We start from the raw sequence: 16,721 nt of genomic DNA, 5'->3' as shown, positions 1-16,721 counted from the left end.
TACTTAATCATGGTAAAATTTAAAAAGGCCCTTAAAAAGATATCTATGCTCAAAAGTGATTATTTTTTTTAAAGTAGATTAAAAAATGTAAAGTAAATTCGTATAATAATTTGTAGCATGTTTCGAACTATCTTTATCACTACAAAGGAATTTAAAAATTAATATATAAGATTTGAATAGAAAAAACATAATAACAAATATATCTCAAATTATTTAGAGATCTCATGCGTTATTTTTTCCCTTACTATTTTTTCCATGTAAATGATCTTTATAATTGAAGTAATACTCGTAACAGATTTGCATAATCGTATCTCTCAAGATAATAATCAAAAGGCCGCAATTCAAATCCGAACAAACAGTTTCACAATCAATATATTATTTAAGAAAATAATTTTAAAATTAAAACTTAAAACAACATTTATAATGAATTACATAATCAAATCTGTCGAAATAATGATCAAAAGATCATAATTCAAATAATAATATTTAAGGATGGAAGATAGAATATATTTATTATTCCAAGCATCTTACTGTAGGTGAATCATTCTTCTTAAAACTTAAATATAAAATTATAAATAAAAAAATAATATCACATAAAATAAAATATTAGAAATGATAAAGAAATGGAGTGAAAAAAGTATAAAATCTCTGTTTTTTTTTTTCAGTAAATAAAAACCTCCTCCACTCAGTCTTTGTTTCTCTCTCTCTTCACGCTTCTCTTGGCGCCTTGAACTCAGCAATTTGACACTCAGTTAGTTACACTCCTATCACTTATCAGATCTCTATTTTTTCTCTTAATTCCAACCAAGGAATGAATAAAAAGATAGATTTGTAAAAACCCTAAGGAGAGAAGAAGAAAGATGGTGTATACACTCTCTGGAGTTCGTTTTCCTACTGTTCCATCAGTGTACAAATCTAATGGATTCAGCAGTAATGGTGATCGGAGGAATGCTAATATTTCTGTATTCTTGAAAAAACACTCTCTTTCACGTATGTCTCACTGTGTTTGTGGCTGTGTGTGTTTTTTTTCTCTGTCTTTTGTGTTTTGTGTAATTGGGGGCTCTTTAAAGTTGGTATTGTGTATACCCTTTTGAGTATAGTCTTTGAGGAAGCAAAAATGATGAATCTTGATTGACATTAGTAAAGGTTGTAACTTTTTGAAGTTTGGTTAGGTGTAATTGAGTTTGGCTTGTGTGTCTGTGTGTCAAGGTTATTTTTTTGGTTTGTGTTATTGGGGATTCTTAAAAGTTGGTATTGTGTATACCCTTTTGAGTATAGTCTTTGAGGAAGCAAAAATGATGAATCTTGATTGGCATTAGTAAAGGTTGTAGCTTTTTGAAGTGTGGTTAGGTGTAATTGAGTTTGGCTTGTGTGTCTGTGTGTTTTGGAATCCTGATGTGTGTCAAGTCCTGATATGGGTCGAGGTTCTTTCTTTGGTTTGTGTAATTGGGGGTTCTTAAAAGTTGGTATTATGTACCTTTTTAAGAATAGTGTCTGAGAAAGCAAAATCGATGAATCTTGATTGACAGCATATTCTTTGAGAAAGCAAAAAATGGTGAGTTTTCATGGAGAAACTTGATTGACATTACTAAAGGTAGCAACTTTTTCAACTCCTGATATGGGTCAAGGTTCTTTGTTTGGTTTGTGTAATTTGGGGTTCTTTGAAGTTTTGAGAAAGAAAAATTATGATTTTTCATGGAGAAATTTGATTTACATTAATAAAGGTAGTAGATTTTTAAAGTGTGGTCAGCTGTAATGAGTTCAGCTTGGTTTAAAGGGGCCCTACATATGGTGCTTTCTGGTGAGATATTTGTTGCTCCACCATACGAGTTATAAGAATCATAGTGTTAGGATCTTTTTTTTTTTTTTTTTTCATTTTAAACTTGAGTAGCTACTAGAGGAGTGATCTTGACGGCGGTAAATCTTAGAAAGGGGAAGGTTGTTTGCATCAACTGGTGTTATATGTGCAAGGAGACGGGAGATGATGTAGATCATCTTCTTCTTCATTGTGGTCTTTCCATGAGGTTATGATGTGATATGTTTGAATGGTTCGGTACTTCTTGGGCTATGCCACGAACTGTGAAAGAATTGATATTCAGTTGGAAGAGTGGAAGAATTGACACTTGGTTCTATTAGCTTTAATGTGGGTGGTGTGGAGAGAGAGAGAAATAGGAGAACTTTTGAGGGGGTAGAGTCGAGCTTTCCTCAGTTGAGAAGTAGCCTTTGATATCTTTTTTTTTTTTTGGTACACCCATAGAATTCCCAATTGTATAGAAGATTGGGTGGAGTTTGTAGAGAATCATCTTTTGAAGTAGATTCTTTACCTTTTGGTATATCCATTGTATACAGCCAGGCCTTTGACTATGTTTATGAATGAATATACATTTACTTGAAAAAAAAAGAAGTGAAGCCAGTCTGTTGTACCTTTGTAGACAATGTTGTTGCAGCATCTTGATAATTCCCTGAAAATTGTCTCCCTGAAGGAATAGTTTGGTTGATATTGATTATTTCTTGGTTTGTTTAATTCAGTGTTCTTGAAGTCCATTTTAAATCCGTTGACATTGTTAAAGGTGTTTACAAGTGTTGGTCTGGGTTTAAAAGCACCTCTTGTGTGGTGCTTTCTGGAGTGATCTTTCTTCCTCCAAAAGAGAAGTTGCAAGAATCAGTGTGTGTACTTTTTTCTCTTGTATGATCAGATCTTTTTTCAATTTTTCCGTTTTAGTTGATTTATCCATATAGTGAAAGTTGATGTCATAGTTGCTGTTTGTGGACTTCCTGTAAAAGTTTTTTGATATACTTAAAAAATTGTCACACAGAAGAAAGAGTTTTTTACCATTACTTTAAGCTAGATGGGACTGTTTGATTCTTAGACCAAATAATGAACCTTTTTGTTCTCTTAACGTGTACTTGAAATAGTTTGGTAAAATTGTGATAGGAAAAAAGATAATTCTTGATTGCTTTTGGAGCATCACTTCTAATCATAAAAGTCTTTGCTCTCTTCAACCATGAATGATAAATTGACACTTATGTGGCCTAAGTTGCTCTCAGTAGTGGTCTTTAATTGTGGAGATATAACTAATCTGATATATGTATGTAGGGAAGATCTTGGCTGAAAAGTCTTCTTACAATTCCGAATCCCGACCTTCTACAGTTGCAGCATCGGGGAAAGTCCTTGTGCCTGGAACCCAGAGTGATAGCTCCTCATCCTCAACAGACCAATTTGAGTTCACTGAGACATCTCCAGAAAATTCCCCAGTATGTTACATTATTCTCTACCCGCATGGCAATAGACTTTTTTTTGGGGGGTGGTGGTGGTGGTGGGGGGTGAGAGTTGGCAGATTTCTTGCGGAAAGCAGTTCTAAATAAATATCTTCCTGAGTCTGCTTAAATGAAATTGTTATTGCATTTTGTTTCCATGAGAAATGAATTTGGTGATTAATTTTGTCACTTTGCTTATTACATTTTATGTTTTAGGCATCAACTGATGTAGATAGTTCAACAATGGAACACGCTAGCCAGATTAAAACTGAGAACGATGACGTTGGGCCGTCAAGTGATCTTACAGGAAGTGTTGAAGAGCTGGATTTTGCTTCATCACTACAACTACAAGAAGGTGGTAAACTGGAGGAGTCTAAAACATTAAATACTTCTGAAGAGACAATTATTGATGAATCTGATAGGATCAGAGAGAGGGGCATCCCTCCACCTGGACTTGGTCAGAAGATTTATGAAATAGACCCCCTTTTGACAAACTATCGTCAACACCTTGATTACAGGTAAAAGTGTTTTTATTCATTGAGTAATATTCCTATAATAGAGGCAGAATTCATCTATAGGCTATGGTACTTTTTGCCTGTGATGGTCATCTGGTTGATGATGTTTAGGCTTTTTGTCTTTGGACTTTCATAAGCTATTGCTTACCAATCCATTTTTGGACATATATGTGATCTTTCTGTACATTCTTCAGCAACACAGTTGCAAATTATCTGCCATATCATAGGATTGGGAACTCTACCTTTGAGGGTAATATGGCCCTGCTATGCATCTTGTCAAACTTCAATTTATTTTATTGCCTAGTCAAACTGTACAACGGAACAAATCAGCCCAATGATTCCTTGCGTTTTCCATAGGCAGACCCCATAAGATGAGCAATCACGGGATGAAACACCACGGAGTTGACCAACCATTTACTTTGCTGTAATCACTACTCTAAATTCTTTCTTGTTGAGACTTGGGAACTGTACCTTGATAGCCATTTGTATAAGAGGCTTCTGTTATACTATTTCAGGTTTCTTACTCTAAGACCACGAGCCTCCTTTCACTTCTGCACTTAGCCCACCTATGTAGATGGTACCTTTTAGTTTCTGCATTTCTATCCCATAGAAATGGGATAGAAATGCCTTCTAAGCTTGTCACTAATTCCTAGGACTCAGGAAGGTAGTGGTATTGTTGGAAAAAGACTATATAGGATGCTATTAATAAGTACTAGTCTGCTACCCAGTGAAAGATAGTGCCTCTTCCAGTTTAATAGTCTCCTCTCCACCTTCTCTAACTCCATTCCTCTGTGCTGTCCCTTTATATTTAGTCATTAGAGAACTCTCTGTCCTTGGGAAATGGGTAGTTCACGAATTCTGTATCACACCATTTCAGCCAGTGAATGTATAATGTGAACTTCATTGACTGGGAAGAACAAAGTTTGGTTCATGCTGATTCTGAGACCAGGAATTCGCAAAGGCATATCAAATGACTCTTAGGTGCATCAGTTGCCTCTCTGCAGCATAATATGATGTTATCATGCATAAAATAAGGGGTAATGGGTACATTTTGATGGTCTACTGGCTCCACATTTTCCTTCCCTTTTCTACGTCCACTTCCAGCATATTTCTAAGTCCCTCAATGGCCAAATTAATCTTTTGGCCGGACAAAAAGGGAGATAGGTGGTCAATGAAGTGGGCTGAGCACCATGAGGTCTCAAGCACTAGGTGATTTCTTCTCATCTGTTCTAGCGTAGTTGTTGCTGGTGGGAGGTGCAAGACTGTAAGGTATCCGTGGAATTAGTCGAGGTCTGCGAAAACTGGCCTATGCACCACGGTTATCCCAAAAAAGGGGAGATAAGTGATCAACACTTTTGTGAACAAAGAGGGAGATGATCACCTTGTGCCAAGCCTCTTTTGGAGGGGATATGACCAGATATGGTACAATGTTCCAGGTGGTTGTCAATCACTCTATGATTGACAACTTCCATGCTATTGTTGCTCACTTGAAATTTTGTCCAAAAGTGTACTGATGTTGATATTCAATAGCAGGAAAGTATATCTATTATGGAAACATGCTTTATTTGAAACTCTGATTGCTGAGCAAGAGAGACACCTCCCATTTAAAATGCTTTATAATATTTTAGTCATCATTTGTTTGAAACAGAAACAGCCTCTCTATCTCTACGAGGTAGTTGTAAGGTCTGCGTACACTCTACCCTCCCTAGACCCCACTTGTGGGATTCCACTGGGTATGTTGTTGTATTTGTTTGAAACAAAAACTTCTTCAATTTGAATGCTCTTAGTATTTCTGTTTTATCTTTGTTAAGTCTTCTTTTCAGTTGACGTGAATCTATGTTTGGTTTTGTTTGTTCTTCTGCCTAAGTTTGATTATTTGCTTCATACATTCTTCATTTTTGTCTCCCAAGTCTAGGTCTTGAAGGACACAATAGGTCCATAGCACAACAACTATGGCCTGCAACAATCTAAAGTTCTTTTTTTTTTTCTATGCTGTCCACTTTTAGGTATTCACAGTACAAGAAACTGAGGGAGGCAATTGACAAGTATGAGGGTGGTTTGGAAGCTTTTTCTCGTGGTTATGAAAAAATGGGTTTCACTCGTAGGTAATAACTGCTTTATTCTTATTTTATTTTTTTCTGAAGGTAATTGAGACCGGCTGCAAAACCTTGTCAAACATTTCATGCCATAATGTGATTCTTTCATGCCAATTTGGTACTTCGTTGACCCACTCCCATACCTATACAATGTGATACAGAGGATTTAAAAGGTGATTAGAGGTTGTTATAACTGCGGGAAAAAAAAGAGAAATTGATTATGTTTGTATTTGGAGACATGCATATAGCAGCGAGTAATTCTTGACATGTTCAGCCTTCCTAAAAATAGGTGTTATCTAGTTCCTATCATTCTTTAAATATCATCTATTGTTGAAAGTTTTTCTTGAGTATCTTGTACTTCCCTCCTGTGTTAATTACTCGAATATGAAAAGGATGCTATCCCACGAAGGTCTTACATTGACTAAATTTAAAAGAAGGCATGTTATATACTCCCTCCATCCCATTCCATGTGGCACCCCCTTTCCTATTTAGTCAGTCCCAAAAGGAATGTCATTTTACTATAATTAGAAATAGTTTATCTTTAAAATTTCCCTTTTACCCTTAGTGAAATGATTATTTTACACCACAAGTTTCAAAAGTCCCCATTTTTTCGTAAACACCGTGCCAAGTCAAATGGTGCCACATAAAATGGGACGGAGGGAGTATTGGAATTTGAAGTACATATCTCGAACAACTGGAGTGAATCCTGGGAAGTGACCTTCCAAAGCTAATGTAACACCTGATTGTTGGAGAAGAATCTATTTAATTCAGTGATATAGTTTTCCCTTTATTGTTGAATAGTATACTTTCCTTTTTTGTTTTCCTTGGATTGTTTGAACGTTATATATTGTAGATGCTCCTCCTTTCCCTTTGTAAGTTTGCTCTCCTCAGAGGGACTGAAGTACCTCATTCTGACCGCCTATGAACTTTGTTGCCAGTGCTACAGGTATCACTTACCGTGAGTGGGCTCCTGGTGCCCAGGTTAGTGTTTCATTTCTTGTTTTCTTTTAGATTCCCTATGATAAAAATCCTCTACATTAATCCGTGTCCTCCATAATCCTTATCTGTGCGGGGTGTGGTCCAATTGATGCTAAAGAGACAAAAAAACATGCTCCATAATTCTGAGGCCACCTCACAACAAATAAAAAGGTGTCTGGGGATTTCAGCCTCTTTTTTGCACATATAGCATCTGTTTGGGAACTGGATTTTTCTTTTCTTTATGTTGTCTTGGGTGAGACATGCCTCATATAGAGCTGTCCAGGTAAAAAAAGCGACCTTAGGAGGTAGCTTGGTCGAAAACTTTCTTTCTCTTTATGGATAACTTCATTTTCAAATATTGTTGGGAGACTTACCCAAGAAATGGGTCAAAAAAATGGAAAGATCAGAACATGGTAATACATCTGATACTAATATGGACTACCTATATCAATTGTTGTGCTTTCTGAAATTGCATGCGCATACAAGGGTTCAAGTTTCGATCGATATTTGCAGAGTTGATTGTCCCTCTCGAAAACAGAGATTTGAAGTGGTCTATCATTTACTGAGTATTCGGTATAACTCATGCATTCGTGTACTGACCTTTTTCTGTTAGCAAGTAAAGTATCTAATTTGGCATGTAAGAATTAGCTCGCAGGATACCTAGAGGACTAATCGACTTAAAATCAGCCAACTAAGTACAAATTTGTCTCAAGGAATGAAGGCATTATATTTTGACCTGGCTTGTGTTCTGCCAGTATAGGTACTTATAACAGCAAACCGAGCGGTTTGTCTTTTGGTTAGTGGGTCCTTCTATCAGAATAAAAATTGTTTCTATATATTTATGAAGTCAGATGTGTTCAGAATCAGTATGTTAATTTTCATCAAGGAAACTTCTAAAAGATAGGAGAATCCGTTCAGCAACACATAGTTGTTGGGTTTATGATAGAACATTTTTCTACCAAAGCTGCACATTCTGACGTTTTGTGTAAACTGATTACTAGAAAAATAAAGTTTAGGTGCAGTATATGTTAAATGAGAGACAGATGATTTAAAATAACCTGGAAAGTCATTGGTGGTCTCTACTTTTGTGTCCGTCAGTTATACCAACTTCTGTATTTTGTTCATGATAATATAGGTTTGTTGAAAGTCTGATTGCATGTATATCCTCTCCGTTCTTTTGCAGTCAGCTGCCCTCATTGGAGATTTCAACAATTGGGACGCAAATGCTGACATTATGACTCGGGTATGTCCCCCATAGTACATACCCAAGTGGTTCTGTTTCCATTTCTGAAGCTGTGTTCTTTTCATTCAATTGTCTTTTCTATTCCTTTCACAGTTTCTATCAAATTGCTCGTATTCTTAGTTCTGTTTACCTTTTCATTTACCCCCTTTTTGATTGAGTTGTATTGGCACGTGAACCCCTTTTCAAATTTGCATGTTACAAGGAAGTCTTTGCAAGAAAATGTGGATTTCTTAAGATATTTAAGTAATCTTTCTTGACTTGTTTCCAGTAATGTTAAGCTCTATGCAGTGCTGGAATGTTGCATAAAACTAATTCATAGTCTATAAGCAGAATGAATTTGGTGTCTGGGAGATTTTTCTGCCAAATAATGTGGATGGTTCTCCAGCAATTCCTCATGGGTCCAGAGTGAAGGTATGACTCATTTTCTACGGTGCTCTGATTGACTTTCAGGTTTCTTATGCCTTGGCTGTCGGTATCACTGTTTTCTACCTTTTCAGTTAAAATACTTATGTCAAAGCATGTTCAAGATTATTTTTTTTTAGTTTATATAGGTCTATTCACTTCTAAACCTGATAGCACCCCCTCCAATAGCTTATAGTCTATGTATGATCATGGTGGTTCTATGTAACTATTTGCTAATATTTGCTCTTAATATACTGAAATGTAGATACGTATGGACACTCCATCAGGTGTTAAGGATTCCATTCCTGCTTGGATCAACTACTCTTTACAGCTTCCTGATGAAATTCCATATAATGGAATATATTATGATCCACCCGAAGAGGTTACACTCTTCTCTCTGTTGTTGCTAATAGCCTAGAATATTGTCTTGTATTTGATTCTGCATTTAAAGGAGCGTGGTGAATCCTATGTTGCTCGGACTCTCAAATATGTCGTCGCCCCAGTGTCGGATCCTCCAAAAAATGCACTACTTTTGGAGAATCTGACATGCACTAGTCAACATTTTTGTAGAATTCAAGAGTCCAAGCAACATAGGGTGAATCTCGCTTCCACATGGTAGCAGAGGAGGCAGATATCCCGGGTTCGAGCCTCAGTGCCACCTATTATCAAAAGAATTTTCTCGTACTTGACCCTTGAAAATAAATTAGATGCACTTGTGAGGGGCATGTTGAAGTAAATTAAAGTGTGCTCTTTCTAATAGCTCAAACTTTTAAGCGAGATGGTGACACTTCAATGTAATGGAAAATCTATAGTACTTTGAACTTACATGTGAAAAAACATACCAGAAAATTCACTCGTAGTTGTATTTAAGTCGTCCATGTTTTTCTATTTAGATGGTAATTTATGTAATTGAAATGGCCAAATGAGTTTTACTGGAAATAAATAAAGATTGCTACCAAAAAACATAATTGTAGAGATGTGAGACAATCGGGTTATGTAAGGAGTATGCTATCCATTTGTCTAAGGTTATTATGTATTTATTTATTTATTTATTTTTGATAAGTAATATGAGATTTTATAAATATTTGATAAGTAATATGCATAACCATTTCTTCAGCTTCCTTATGGAACACATTTCAAGTTATCACTTCAAAGTGCAACCTTTGGACCTCGAGAAAATACTAGACCAGCTTAGTTGTCGTAACTCAGAAGCCTTCCACATGAAGAGATTCTCTCTGAGCAATCATAAAGAGATTTGAGTGATCTTATTCTTAAGATTAGCTTATTCTCATATTTATTTAGCAAAAATTTGAGTGATAAGCTGGATGAATACTCACTTAGTACTGGTGGAGGTAGCATGTGTCTGGTGGAATAGTTGAGGCGCATGCAAGTTGACCAGGACACCACTATCATAAAAAAAGGAAAAAGGAGAAACTAAAAGTGATAAGTATTTTTATGGCATAGATTTTTCAATACAAAAACTACAGAATATGTTGACTTGTTAACCTATGGATTGGAGTTAGTCCATGGAAAGCATAGATTAATAGTCTTGTACAATGTTATCAAAAGCAAAAAGGGCAAAATCCATTGAGGCTTTAAGTGCAAATAAAGTGTGGGCTTTAATGACAAAGGCGCAAAGGGGGAGATAATACAAACCTTATATGTTTAGTCAAAGACTAATAATTATAAGCATGAATGATTAATATATGAACAAAGAAATTGAAAACAAATTACAATAAAGTGAAATATCAATTGTTAAGTGTCGCCTCTTCAGAAGAGGCTCATTGGTAAGGAAAAGTATGTCTTAGAACCTTGATGACAAGACTGAACCACACATTAAGCGAGGCGAAGCACTCAACATTTTTCGAGTCTCCCTTCAAGGCTTAAGCGCGCCTTTGACAACAGTGGTCTTGTTCTCTTTGTATATTAGTTTAGTTGGTTTTGTTCATTAGCTTATTTGTTAGTGTTCTTGCATAGCAGTTTGTGAGTTAGGAGTTTTTTCTTTTCTTTCCTATGAAGTACTTGTATTCCCTTGCTAATTTCTGCATCCTCACAAATGCTATTTCATTTCTGTCTTTAGTTTTCGTTATTATGATTCGTTTTCATTCCTTGTAGGAGAGGTATATCTTCCAACACCCACGGCCAAAGAAACCAAAGTCGCTGAGAATATATGAATCTCATATTGGAATGAGTAGTCCGGTGCGCATCCTTCCTCTTTCATGTAATTTATAATTTATGAATCTGAATTCTATCTGTCATGACTGCTGTATATGTGAACATTTAGTCATCAGAGCAGTTATTTCTCTAAAGTGGTTGTTGGAAGGTGAAGTAAAGTGATTGCTGGTTCATTAAGGTTTTGCTGTGTGGTGTCCTGGATATTAACTTTATGAACCAGATGTTATTTTTTTTATTGCTGTTCTCGAAATGGCATCTGAAGGTTCGTTTTCACATGCCAATGTTGTCCTTTACGAAGAAATTATCTTCCACTATAAAAACATGACGGGACAGGGTGACTAGAACGTACTGAAAAATTGTCCTGTGCGAACCACTAGTATTTCTTATTCTTTTTATTCTCCTTTTGCTATTCTTTCTGTTTATATATTATGACTTAGTGTTCGAGAACTAAAAATGGGCAGCCCGCCCCGGTGCACTAAGTTCCAACTATGGGGTCCGTGGAAGGGCCAAACTACAAGTGTATATTGTGCGCAACCTTATCCTGCATTTCTGCAAGTGAGTGTTTTCACTGCTCGAACCCGTGACGTCCTGGTCACATGACAGTAGCTTTACTAGTTATGCCAAGACTCCAGTACGAGATACCTTTTTGCTGTACCTAGATTTTTTTGAATATTTCCAGCTGTTTATATGGACTTCTAACTTCTTCATTCTTGTGATACTTTTGTAAATTAAAATGTTATGATACAAGAGCTGATTTCTCGTGCATATATATTGTAGCTGAAATTTTTTATGCGCTTTGAATATTTGGACGCTTTGTCTTTATCTAAAAAGTAATAAAATAAAATATTTGGCCCCTTTTTCTATTCCTTGTTCTCCCAAGATACTGGGATAGGATTTACATGCTACATGCATTTTCGAGAAGCTTTTAGTTATTTTCTATCTCAATCTCCTTAATTTTGCTGTTTGTCTTAAGTATTGAGTGTGTGTTGTTATCCTCTTCCCTTATAGATTGTTCCATATTTGTGATTACAGGAGCCTAAAATTAACTCATACGTGAATTTTAGAGATGAAGTTCTTCCTCGCATAAAAAAGCTTGGGTACAATGCGGTGCAAATTATGGCTATTCAAGAGCATTCTTATTATGCTAGTTTTGGGTAATTCTCATTTTTGCTGTTTGCATTTGTTTCCCTGGTTACTCTATATCTTCAGCAAGATGTCTTTCTCATCTAATCACTTGGTGCCACTAAGTGTTTAAAGTGATAATTTTTAGTATTTCTAATGGAACTCGTTATCCCTTTTTGTCGCAGTTATCATGTCACAAATTTTTTTGCACCAAGCAGCCGTTTTGGAACGCCCGACGACCTTAAGTCTTTGATTGATAAAGCTCATGAGCTAGGAATTGTTGTTCTCATGGACATTGTTCACAGGTATTAATTAATCTTTTACTATTGCAACTGTGTTTAGTAAAGCTATGGATGGGGTTTTTGTTGTCATTTCTTGTTTTTGATTGTTGACGTCTAATTCATAAATGAAAGAAATGGTGTTTCATTCTAGAATCTAATCATAATAATGGTTAGCCTTTTTTTTTGACTGGCACTTATTTTCTATTGACATGCTTTACTTTGTCCTTAACTCACTGGAATTATGCAACCTTTTGCAGCCATGCATCAAATAATACTTTAGATGGACTGAACATGTTTGACGGCACCGATAGTTGTTACTTTCACTCTGGAGCTCGTGGTTATCATTGGATGTGGGATTCCCGCCTCTTTAACTATGGAAACTGGGAGGTACTTTCTTCCGTTGAAACATGAGTCAGCCAGAACCTTGTGCCTCGTGTCAATGGGTGTGACAGAAAATATGTTTCTTGTTATAGGTACTTAGGTATCTTCTCTCAAATGCGAGATGGTGGTTGGATGAGTTCAAATTTGATGGATTTAGATTTGATGGTGTGACATCAATGATGTATACTCACCACGGATTATCGGTAAAGTTGACTTGACATAATTTTAGTACTTAATTGTGTGATCACAAGTGGCAACTTTTAGACAACAAGGTGCCCTAGTAACATCCAAATCAGGGAAAAAAGGAACCTAGTTTACCTGTATTTTGCTAAATTACTTACCTAATACATTTTAATTTCTATAGGTGGGATTCACTGGGAACTACGAGGAATACTTTGGACTCTCAACTGATGTGGATGCTGTTGTGTATCTGATGCTGGTCAACGATCTTATTCATGGGCTTTTCCCAGATGCAATTACCATTGGTGAAGATGTAAGTAGTTCTTGATCTTGACCTTATGGTACTCAATTGCTCTGAGATCATGAGTAAAATTCAAAGAGACCTCAATATGCTGAATTTATGATAATAGGATCATCAAGCTGGAGGATGCCATCAGCTAAAACCAATTTTTTACTTAAAACAAAAAACAGCATGGAGAATCAATTTGGTTTTGAAGTTAAGGCATACAAGTTTTTGTTCTAAGAGGAATCTAGTTCACTTTTCAGAAAACTACTTGGAAAAGTTATTTTTTAGTGCCTCCTAACTGATCCAAATTCTCGTCTTCCTGAACCATGTTCAGAGTGAAATTTGTAGTTCCATTGTTCCCCCACCTCTAACATAGGTATAGATTTCCCAATGAATTCAAGTGGAATCTGGCATAGGAAGTAGAAGCAAACTTCTTCATTTGTAGAAAACCATGCATTTTGTAAGGTTCTCTACTTTGGACTTTTGGTGCTTCTATATGCTTTCAGTTTTCAGAGGTTCTTCTTTTATGAAAGAAATATTTATTTTTGATAACCTTATGAAAGATATATTTATAATCATTGCAAAATGCAAATTATGCAATGTGAAGAGAACAGACATTTTACTCTATATGGACTGTGACTCCTTATCTTCCCTTAATGCTTCTATTTTTTCTACTAATTTCAGGTTAGCGGAATGCCGACATTTTGTATTCCCGTTCAAGATGGGGGTGTTGGCTTTGACTATCGGCTGCATATGGCAATTGCTGATAAATGGATTGAGTTGCTCAAGTATGTTTCTAATCTTTATATACTTATCCCTGACATTATATAGATTTTTTTGATAAAGTAATTTATATGATTAATATATGGCTAGAGAACCTACAAATAATGTCACTGATGCTGATTTGAAGTTTGCAATAGATGTTGAGACTCAAGCACAAGCACTGAAACATTTTAATGTGGTCTGCACTGCGTATCTTGGTTGTTGTTCCTTGTACATTTTTCTTTCCTTGTCTAAGAGCTCCTTTTGTGGAGCCCTCATTCAACTCGTGAAGTTCTCTCATGAATGATGCAAGATAAGATTCTTAGTAACCAGTAATCTGAATCACTCAAGAGTCATCAGGAAGCTTTCCGGGCAAAAACCACCTGTCTCGGCTCCTTTTGCCTTATTATTTGTTCTCAATGGGCTGCAATTCTGATGGTGACGGTCCACTAATCCTGTACATGGATTCTTGCAATCAAGCCATCTTATTCCCTCTTTAGCACTAGCCAAAACCCGTATTTGATTACAATTTCTTGGTTCACATTTCAAAAAAAAAATCTAATCTAAAACCATCCGAGCCATTCCTAGCGGGAGGCATAAGTTCAACAAAGGGACAAAAGTGGAGGAAGTTTGTTTACCTTGTATATGTAGGAAGCGTTTTTGTAATTTCTCAATGTCTGAGTGGTGTAGCATTTGGTTATTTGGAACTGGTACTACTTTTGAAGTATCTCTTAAGTGGGACAAAGATGCATGAACTCTTGTTGCGAGACAGTTTTAGAAAGATTATTCTCAGACTGTTTGTTCAACTTTAATCAGATGTTTTCAATGTTTACGCTATTATGAGCGAGAGTTATTCCATTGATGTGTTTCAATGTGCCCCAGTACAATGGCAGTACATGTCTGCTACTTGTTTGACTATATGCTCTATCTATATAGAACACAAAATACTCGCTTGCTCTCAGGATTTGCTCCTAGTTTTGTGTTTGACTTTTATAATTTCCAGCAGTTAATAATTTTTTTTTCTAACACTGTTTTTTACAGGAAACGGGATGAGGATTGGAGAGTGGGTGATATTGTTCATACACTGACAAATAGAAGATGGTCGGAAAAGTGTGTTTCATACGCTGAAAGTCATGATCAAGCTCTAGTCGGTGATAAAACTATAGCATTCTGGCTGATGGACAAGGTTATATACACTTGTTTTTTTGTGTGTTTCTCAGCAATCAAATTGAAACTTAAAATTGGGAATGCCACTTGAAGGAGAACTTTAATTCTGCATTAACTCATCCGTTAATTTGAGGGAGAAGTCTACTTTCTTTCACCTACAAGTTCTATTAGACATTCTATAATTTCAAGAAACTATCAGCTTAATTTCTGAACTAAATTTTCTCTAAGGATGTAACTATACATGAATCCACTGCTATCTTCCTTTCAAAATTGTTACCTTTTTGTTTCTATAGTAATAATGTGTGAGCATGAATATCCCCTATCCTATAAGAGATATGAGAAAATGAAATTGTTAACAAGCAAATGTCAATTCTGAGTTTATGAGGCCCAAAAATAGCATCTTCAACGACTAGAGATGTATGCTTTATTGATTTAGTTTATCAAGTTCTCATGTAATGCTTCACCCCCACCCCCAACTATCATTTTCAGGATATGTATGATTTTATGGCTCTGGATAGACCGTCAACATCATTAATAGATCGTGGGATAGCATTGCACAAGATGATTAGGCTTGTAACTATGGGATTAGGAGGAGAAGGGTACCTAAATTTCATGGGAAATGAATTCGGCCACCCTGGTATAGATTGCTAACCCTCCTTGGCCATATATCTTCTCTTGGCTGCTGTTGATCTTGTACAATTTTCTTTCCTGGTATTCTTTATAGTACAGTAATACATTCATTAATGTTTTTCCAGAGTGGATTGATTTCCCTAGGGCTGAACAACACCTCTCTGATGGCTCAGTAATTCCCGGAAACCAATTCAGTTATGATAAATGCAGACGGAGATTTGACCTGGTTTGCCCTTACACTGTTTCTTATCTAAGTTACTCCCCCTTTTCAATTTGTTTGTCTGGTTTTGACTTGACATGGAATTTAAGAAGGTAAAGAAAACTTTCGAATCTTGTGGTCTTAAATTAAAGATATGTAGAATGTATCAAAATGCCCTTTAATCCTGTGGTTTTGAACATGCTAGGTAGAAAGTTAGAATTAAAGAGTTGCCAAAAAAGGGAAGAGGCATTTTCTTAAAATGGACTAAAAAGGAGAGTAAGACAAAAATTGAAACGGAGGGAGTATATGATTTACCATTCTAGCCTTTTGGTGCATTTATGTGGCGTTGATGCGAATACTCCTTCAGTTCCCAAAACAAATGATGGGGTTTAGAGTACGAGGGTCAAAATATACTTGGAGCTTTTTTGCGGCGTTATACCATGTTCCTTTTTAACATTTTCAGTCTTAATCTTTGAGTTCTTATCCTTTGCTGGATCTTCAGGGAGATGCAGAATATTTAAGATACCGTGGGTTGCAAGAATTTGACCGGGCTATGCAGTATCTTGAAGATAAATATGAGGTATATATTTATATTGTTCCTGCTTTCTCAGTTTTGTGCTTCTCGATTTCCCGTACCAGTAGTTCTCATATTTTTGGAGGAATTTCGGGTCTATGTTCTAAGCATCTTCATGTAGTGTCTTTTACTATCTATCTAAATACAGTTTGCTGAAAATGCTTGGCCATAAGCCATAATGATTCAGTCATTTACTGTGCTGGCTGATGAGAAATTGAGAATTACTTTCCAATTATGTTAGTCCGGTAGATGTGATATCATTTGAGAAAATGCAGTGAAAGTTTTGAACTTGTAGAAACTTTTTGTAATAAAAAGTAGCTACCTACCCTAATTACCAAAGTCTTAACCAGCCATAACTAGTTAATTGGTCTAACAGTCGGTTCGAAGGTTATAAAATTCATAATCCTTACCTTGTAGCTTGAGCTTTTAGTCTTTACCCTGTTTGGTGGGGGGGGGGGGGCATTTGGATGTA

General features: G+C 36.1%; 1 protein-coding gene across 1 annotated transcript in view; it reads left to right on the top strand.

The window, feature by feature from the left end:
* Nucleotides 1-721: 721 nt before the first annotated feature.
* The window catches only part of LOC102590711 (1,4-alpha-glucan-branching enzyme 2-2, chloroplastic/amyloplastic-like), a 19,598-nt gene continuing 3,598 nt past the window's right edge, over nucleotides 722-16,721 (top strand). The window contains 19 exon segments of the mRNA NM_001288538.1: nucleotides 722-990; nucleotides 3,098-3,255; nucleotides 3,475-3,776; nucleotides 5,780-5,878; nucleotides 6,808-6,850; nucleotides 8,031-8,090; nucleotides 8,421-8,501; nucleotides 8,758-8,874; nucleotides 10,608-10,691; nucleotides 11,700-11,821; nucleotides 11,975-12,094; nucleotides 12,328-12,457; nucleotides 12,544-12,654; nucleotides 12,816-12,944; nucleotides 13,602-13,705; nucleotides 14,721-14,865; nucleotides 15,336-15,483; nucleotides 15,602-15,702; nucleotides 16,178-16,255. Coding sequence (NP_001275467.1) covers nucleotides 861-990; nucleotides 3,098-3,255; nucleotides 3,475-3,776; nucleotides 5,780-5,878; nucleotides 6,808-6,850; nucleotides 8,031-8,090; nucleotides 8,421-8,501; nucleotides 8,758-8,874; nucleotides 10,608-10,691; nucleotides 11,700-11,821; nucleotides 11,975-12,094; nucleotides 12,328-12,457; nucleotides 12,544-12,654; nucleotides 12,816-12,944; nucleotides 13,602-13,705; nucleotides 14,721-14,865; nucleotides 15,336-15,483; nucleotides 15,602-15,702; nucleotides 16,178-16,255 — 2,262 coding nt within the window. The 5' untranslated portion in view covers nucleotides 722-860.

Source organism: Solanum tuberosum, unplaced genomic scaffold (assembly GCF_000226075.1).
Source record: "Solanum tuberosum cultivar DM 1-3 516 R44 unplaced genomic scaffold, SolTub_3.0 scf00021, whole genome shotgun sequence".
Classification (NCBI taxonomy): Eukaryota; Viridiplantae; Streptophyta; class Magnoliopsida; order Solanales; family Solanaceae; genus Solanum; species Solanum tuberosum.
This window is presented reverse-complemented; position numbering and strand designations above follow the sequence as displayed.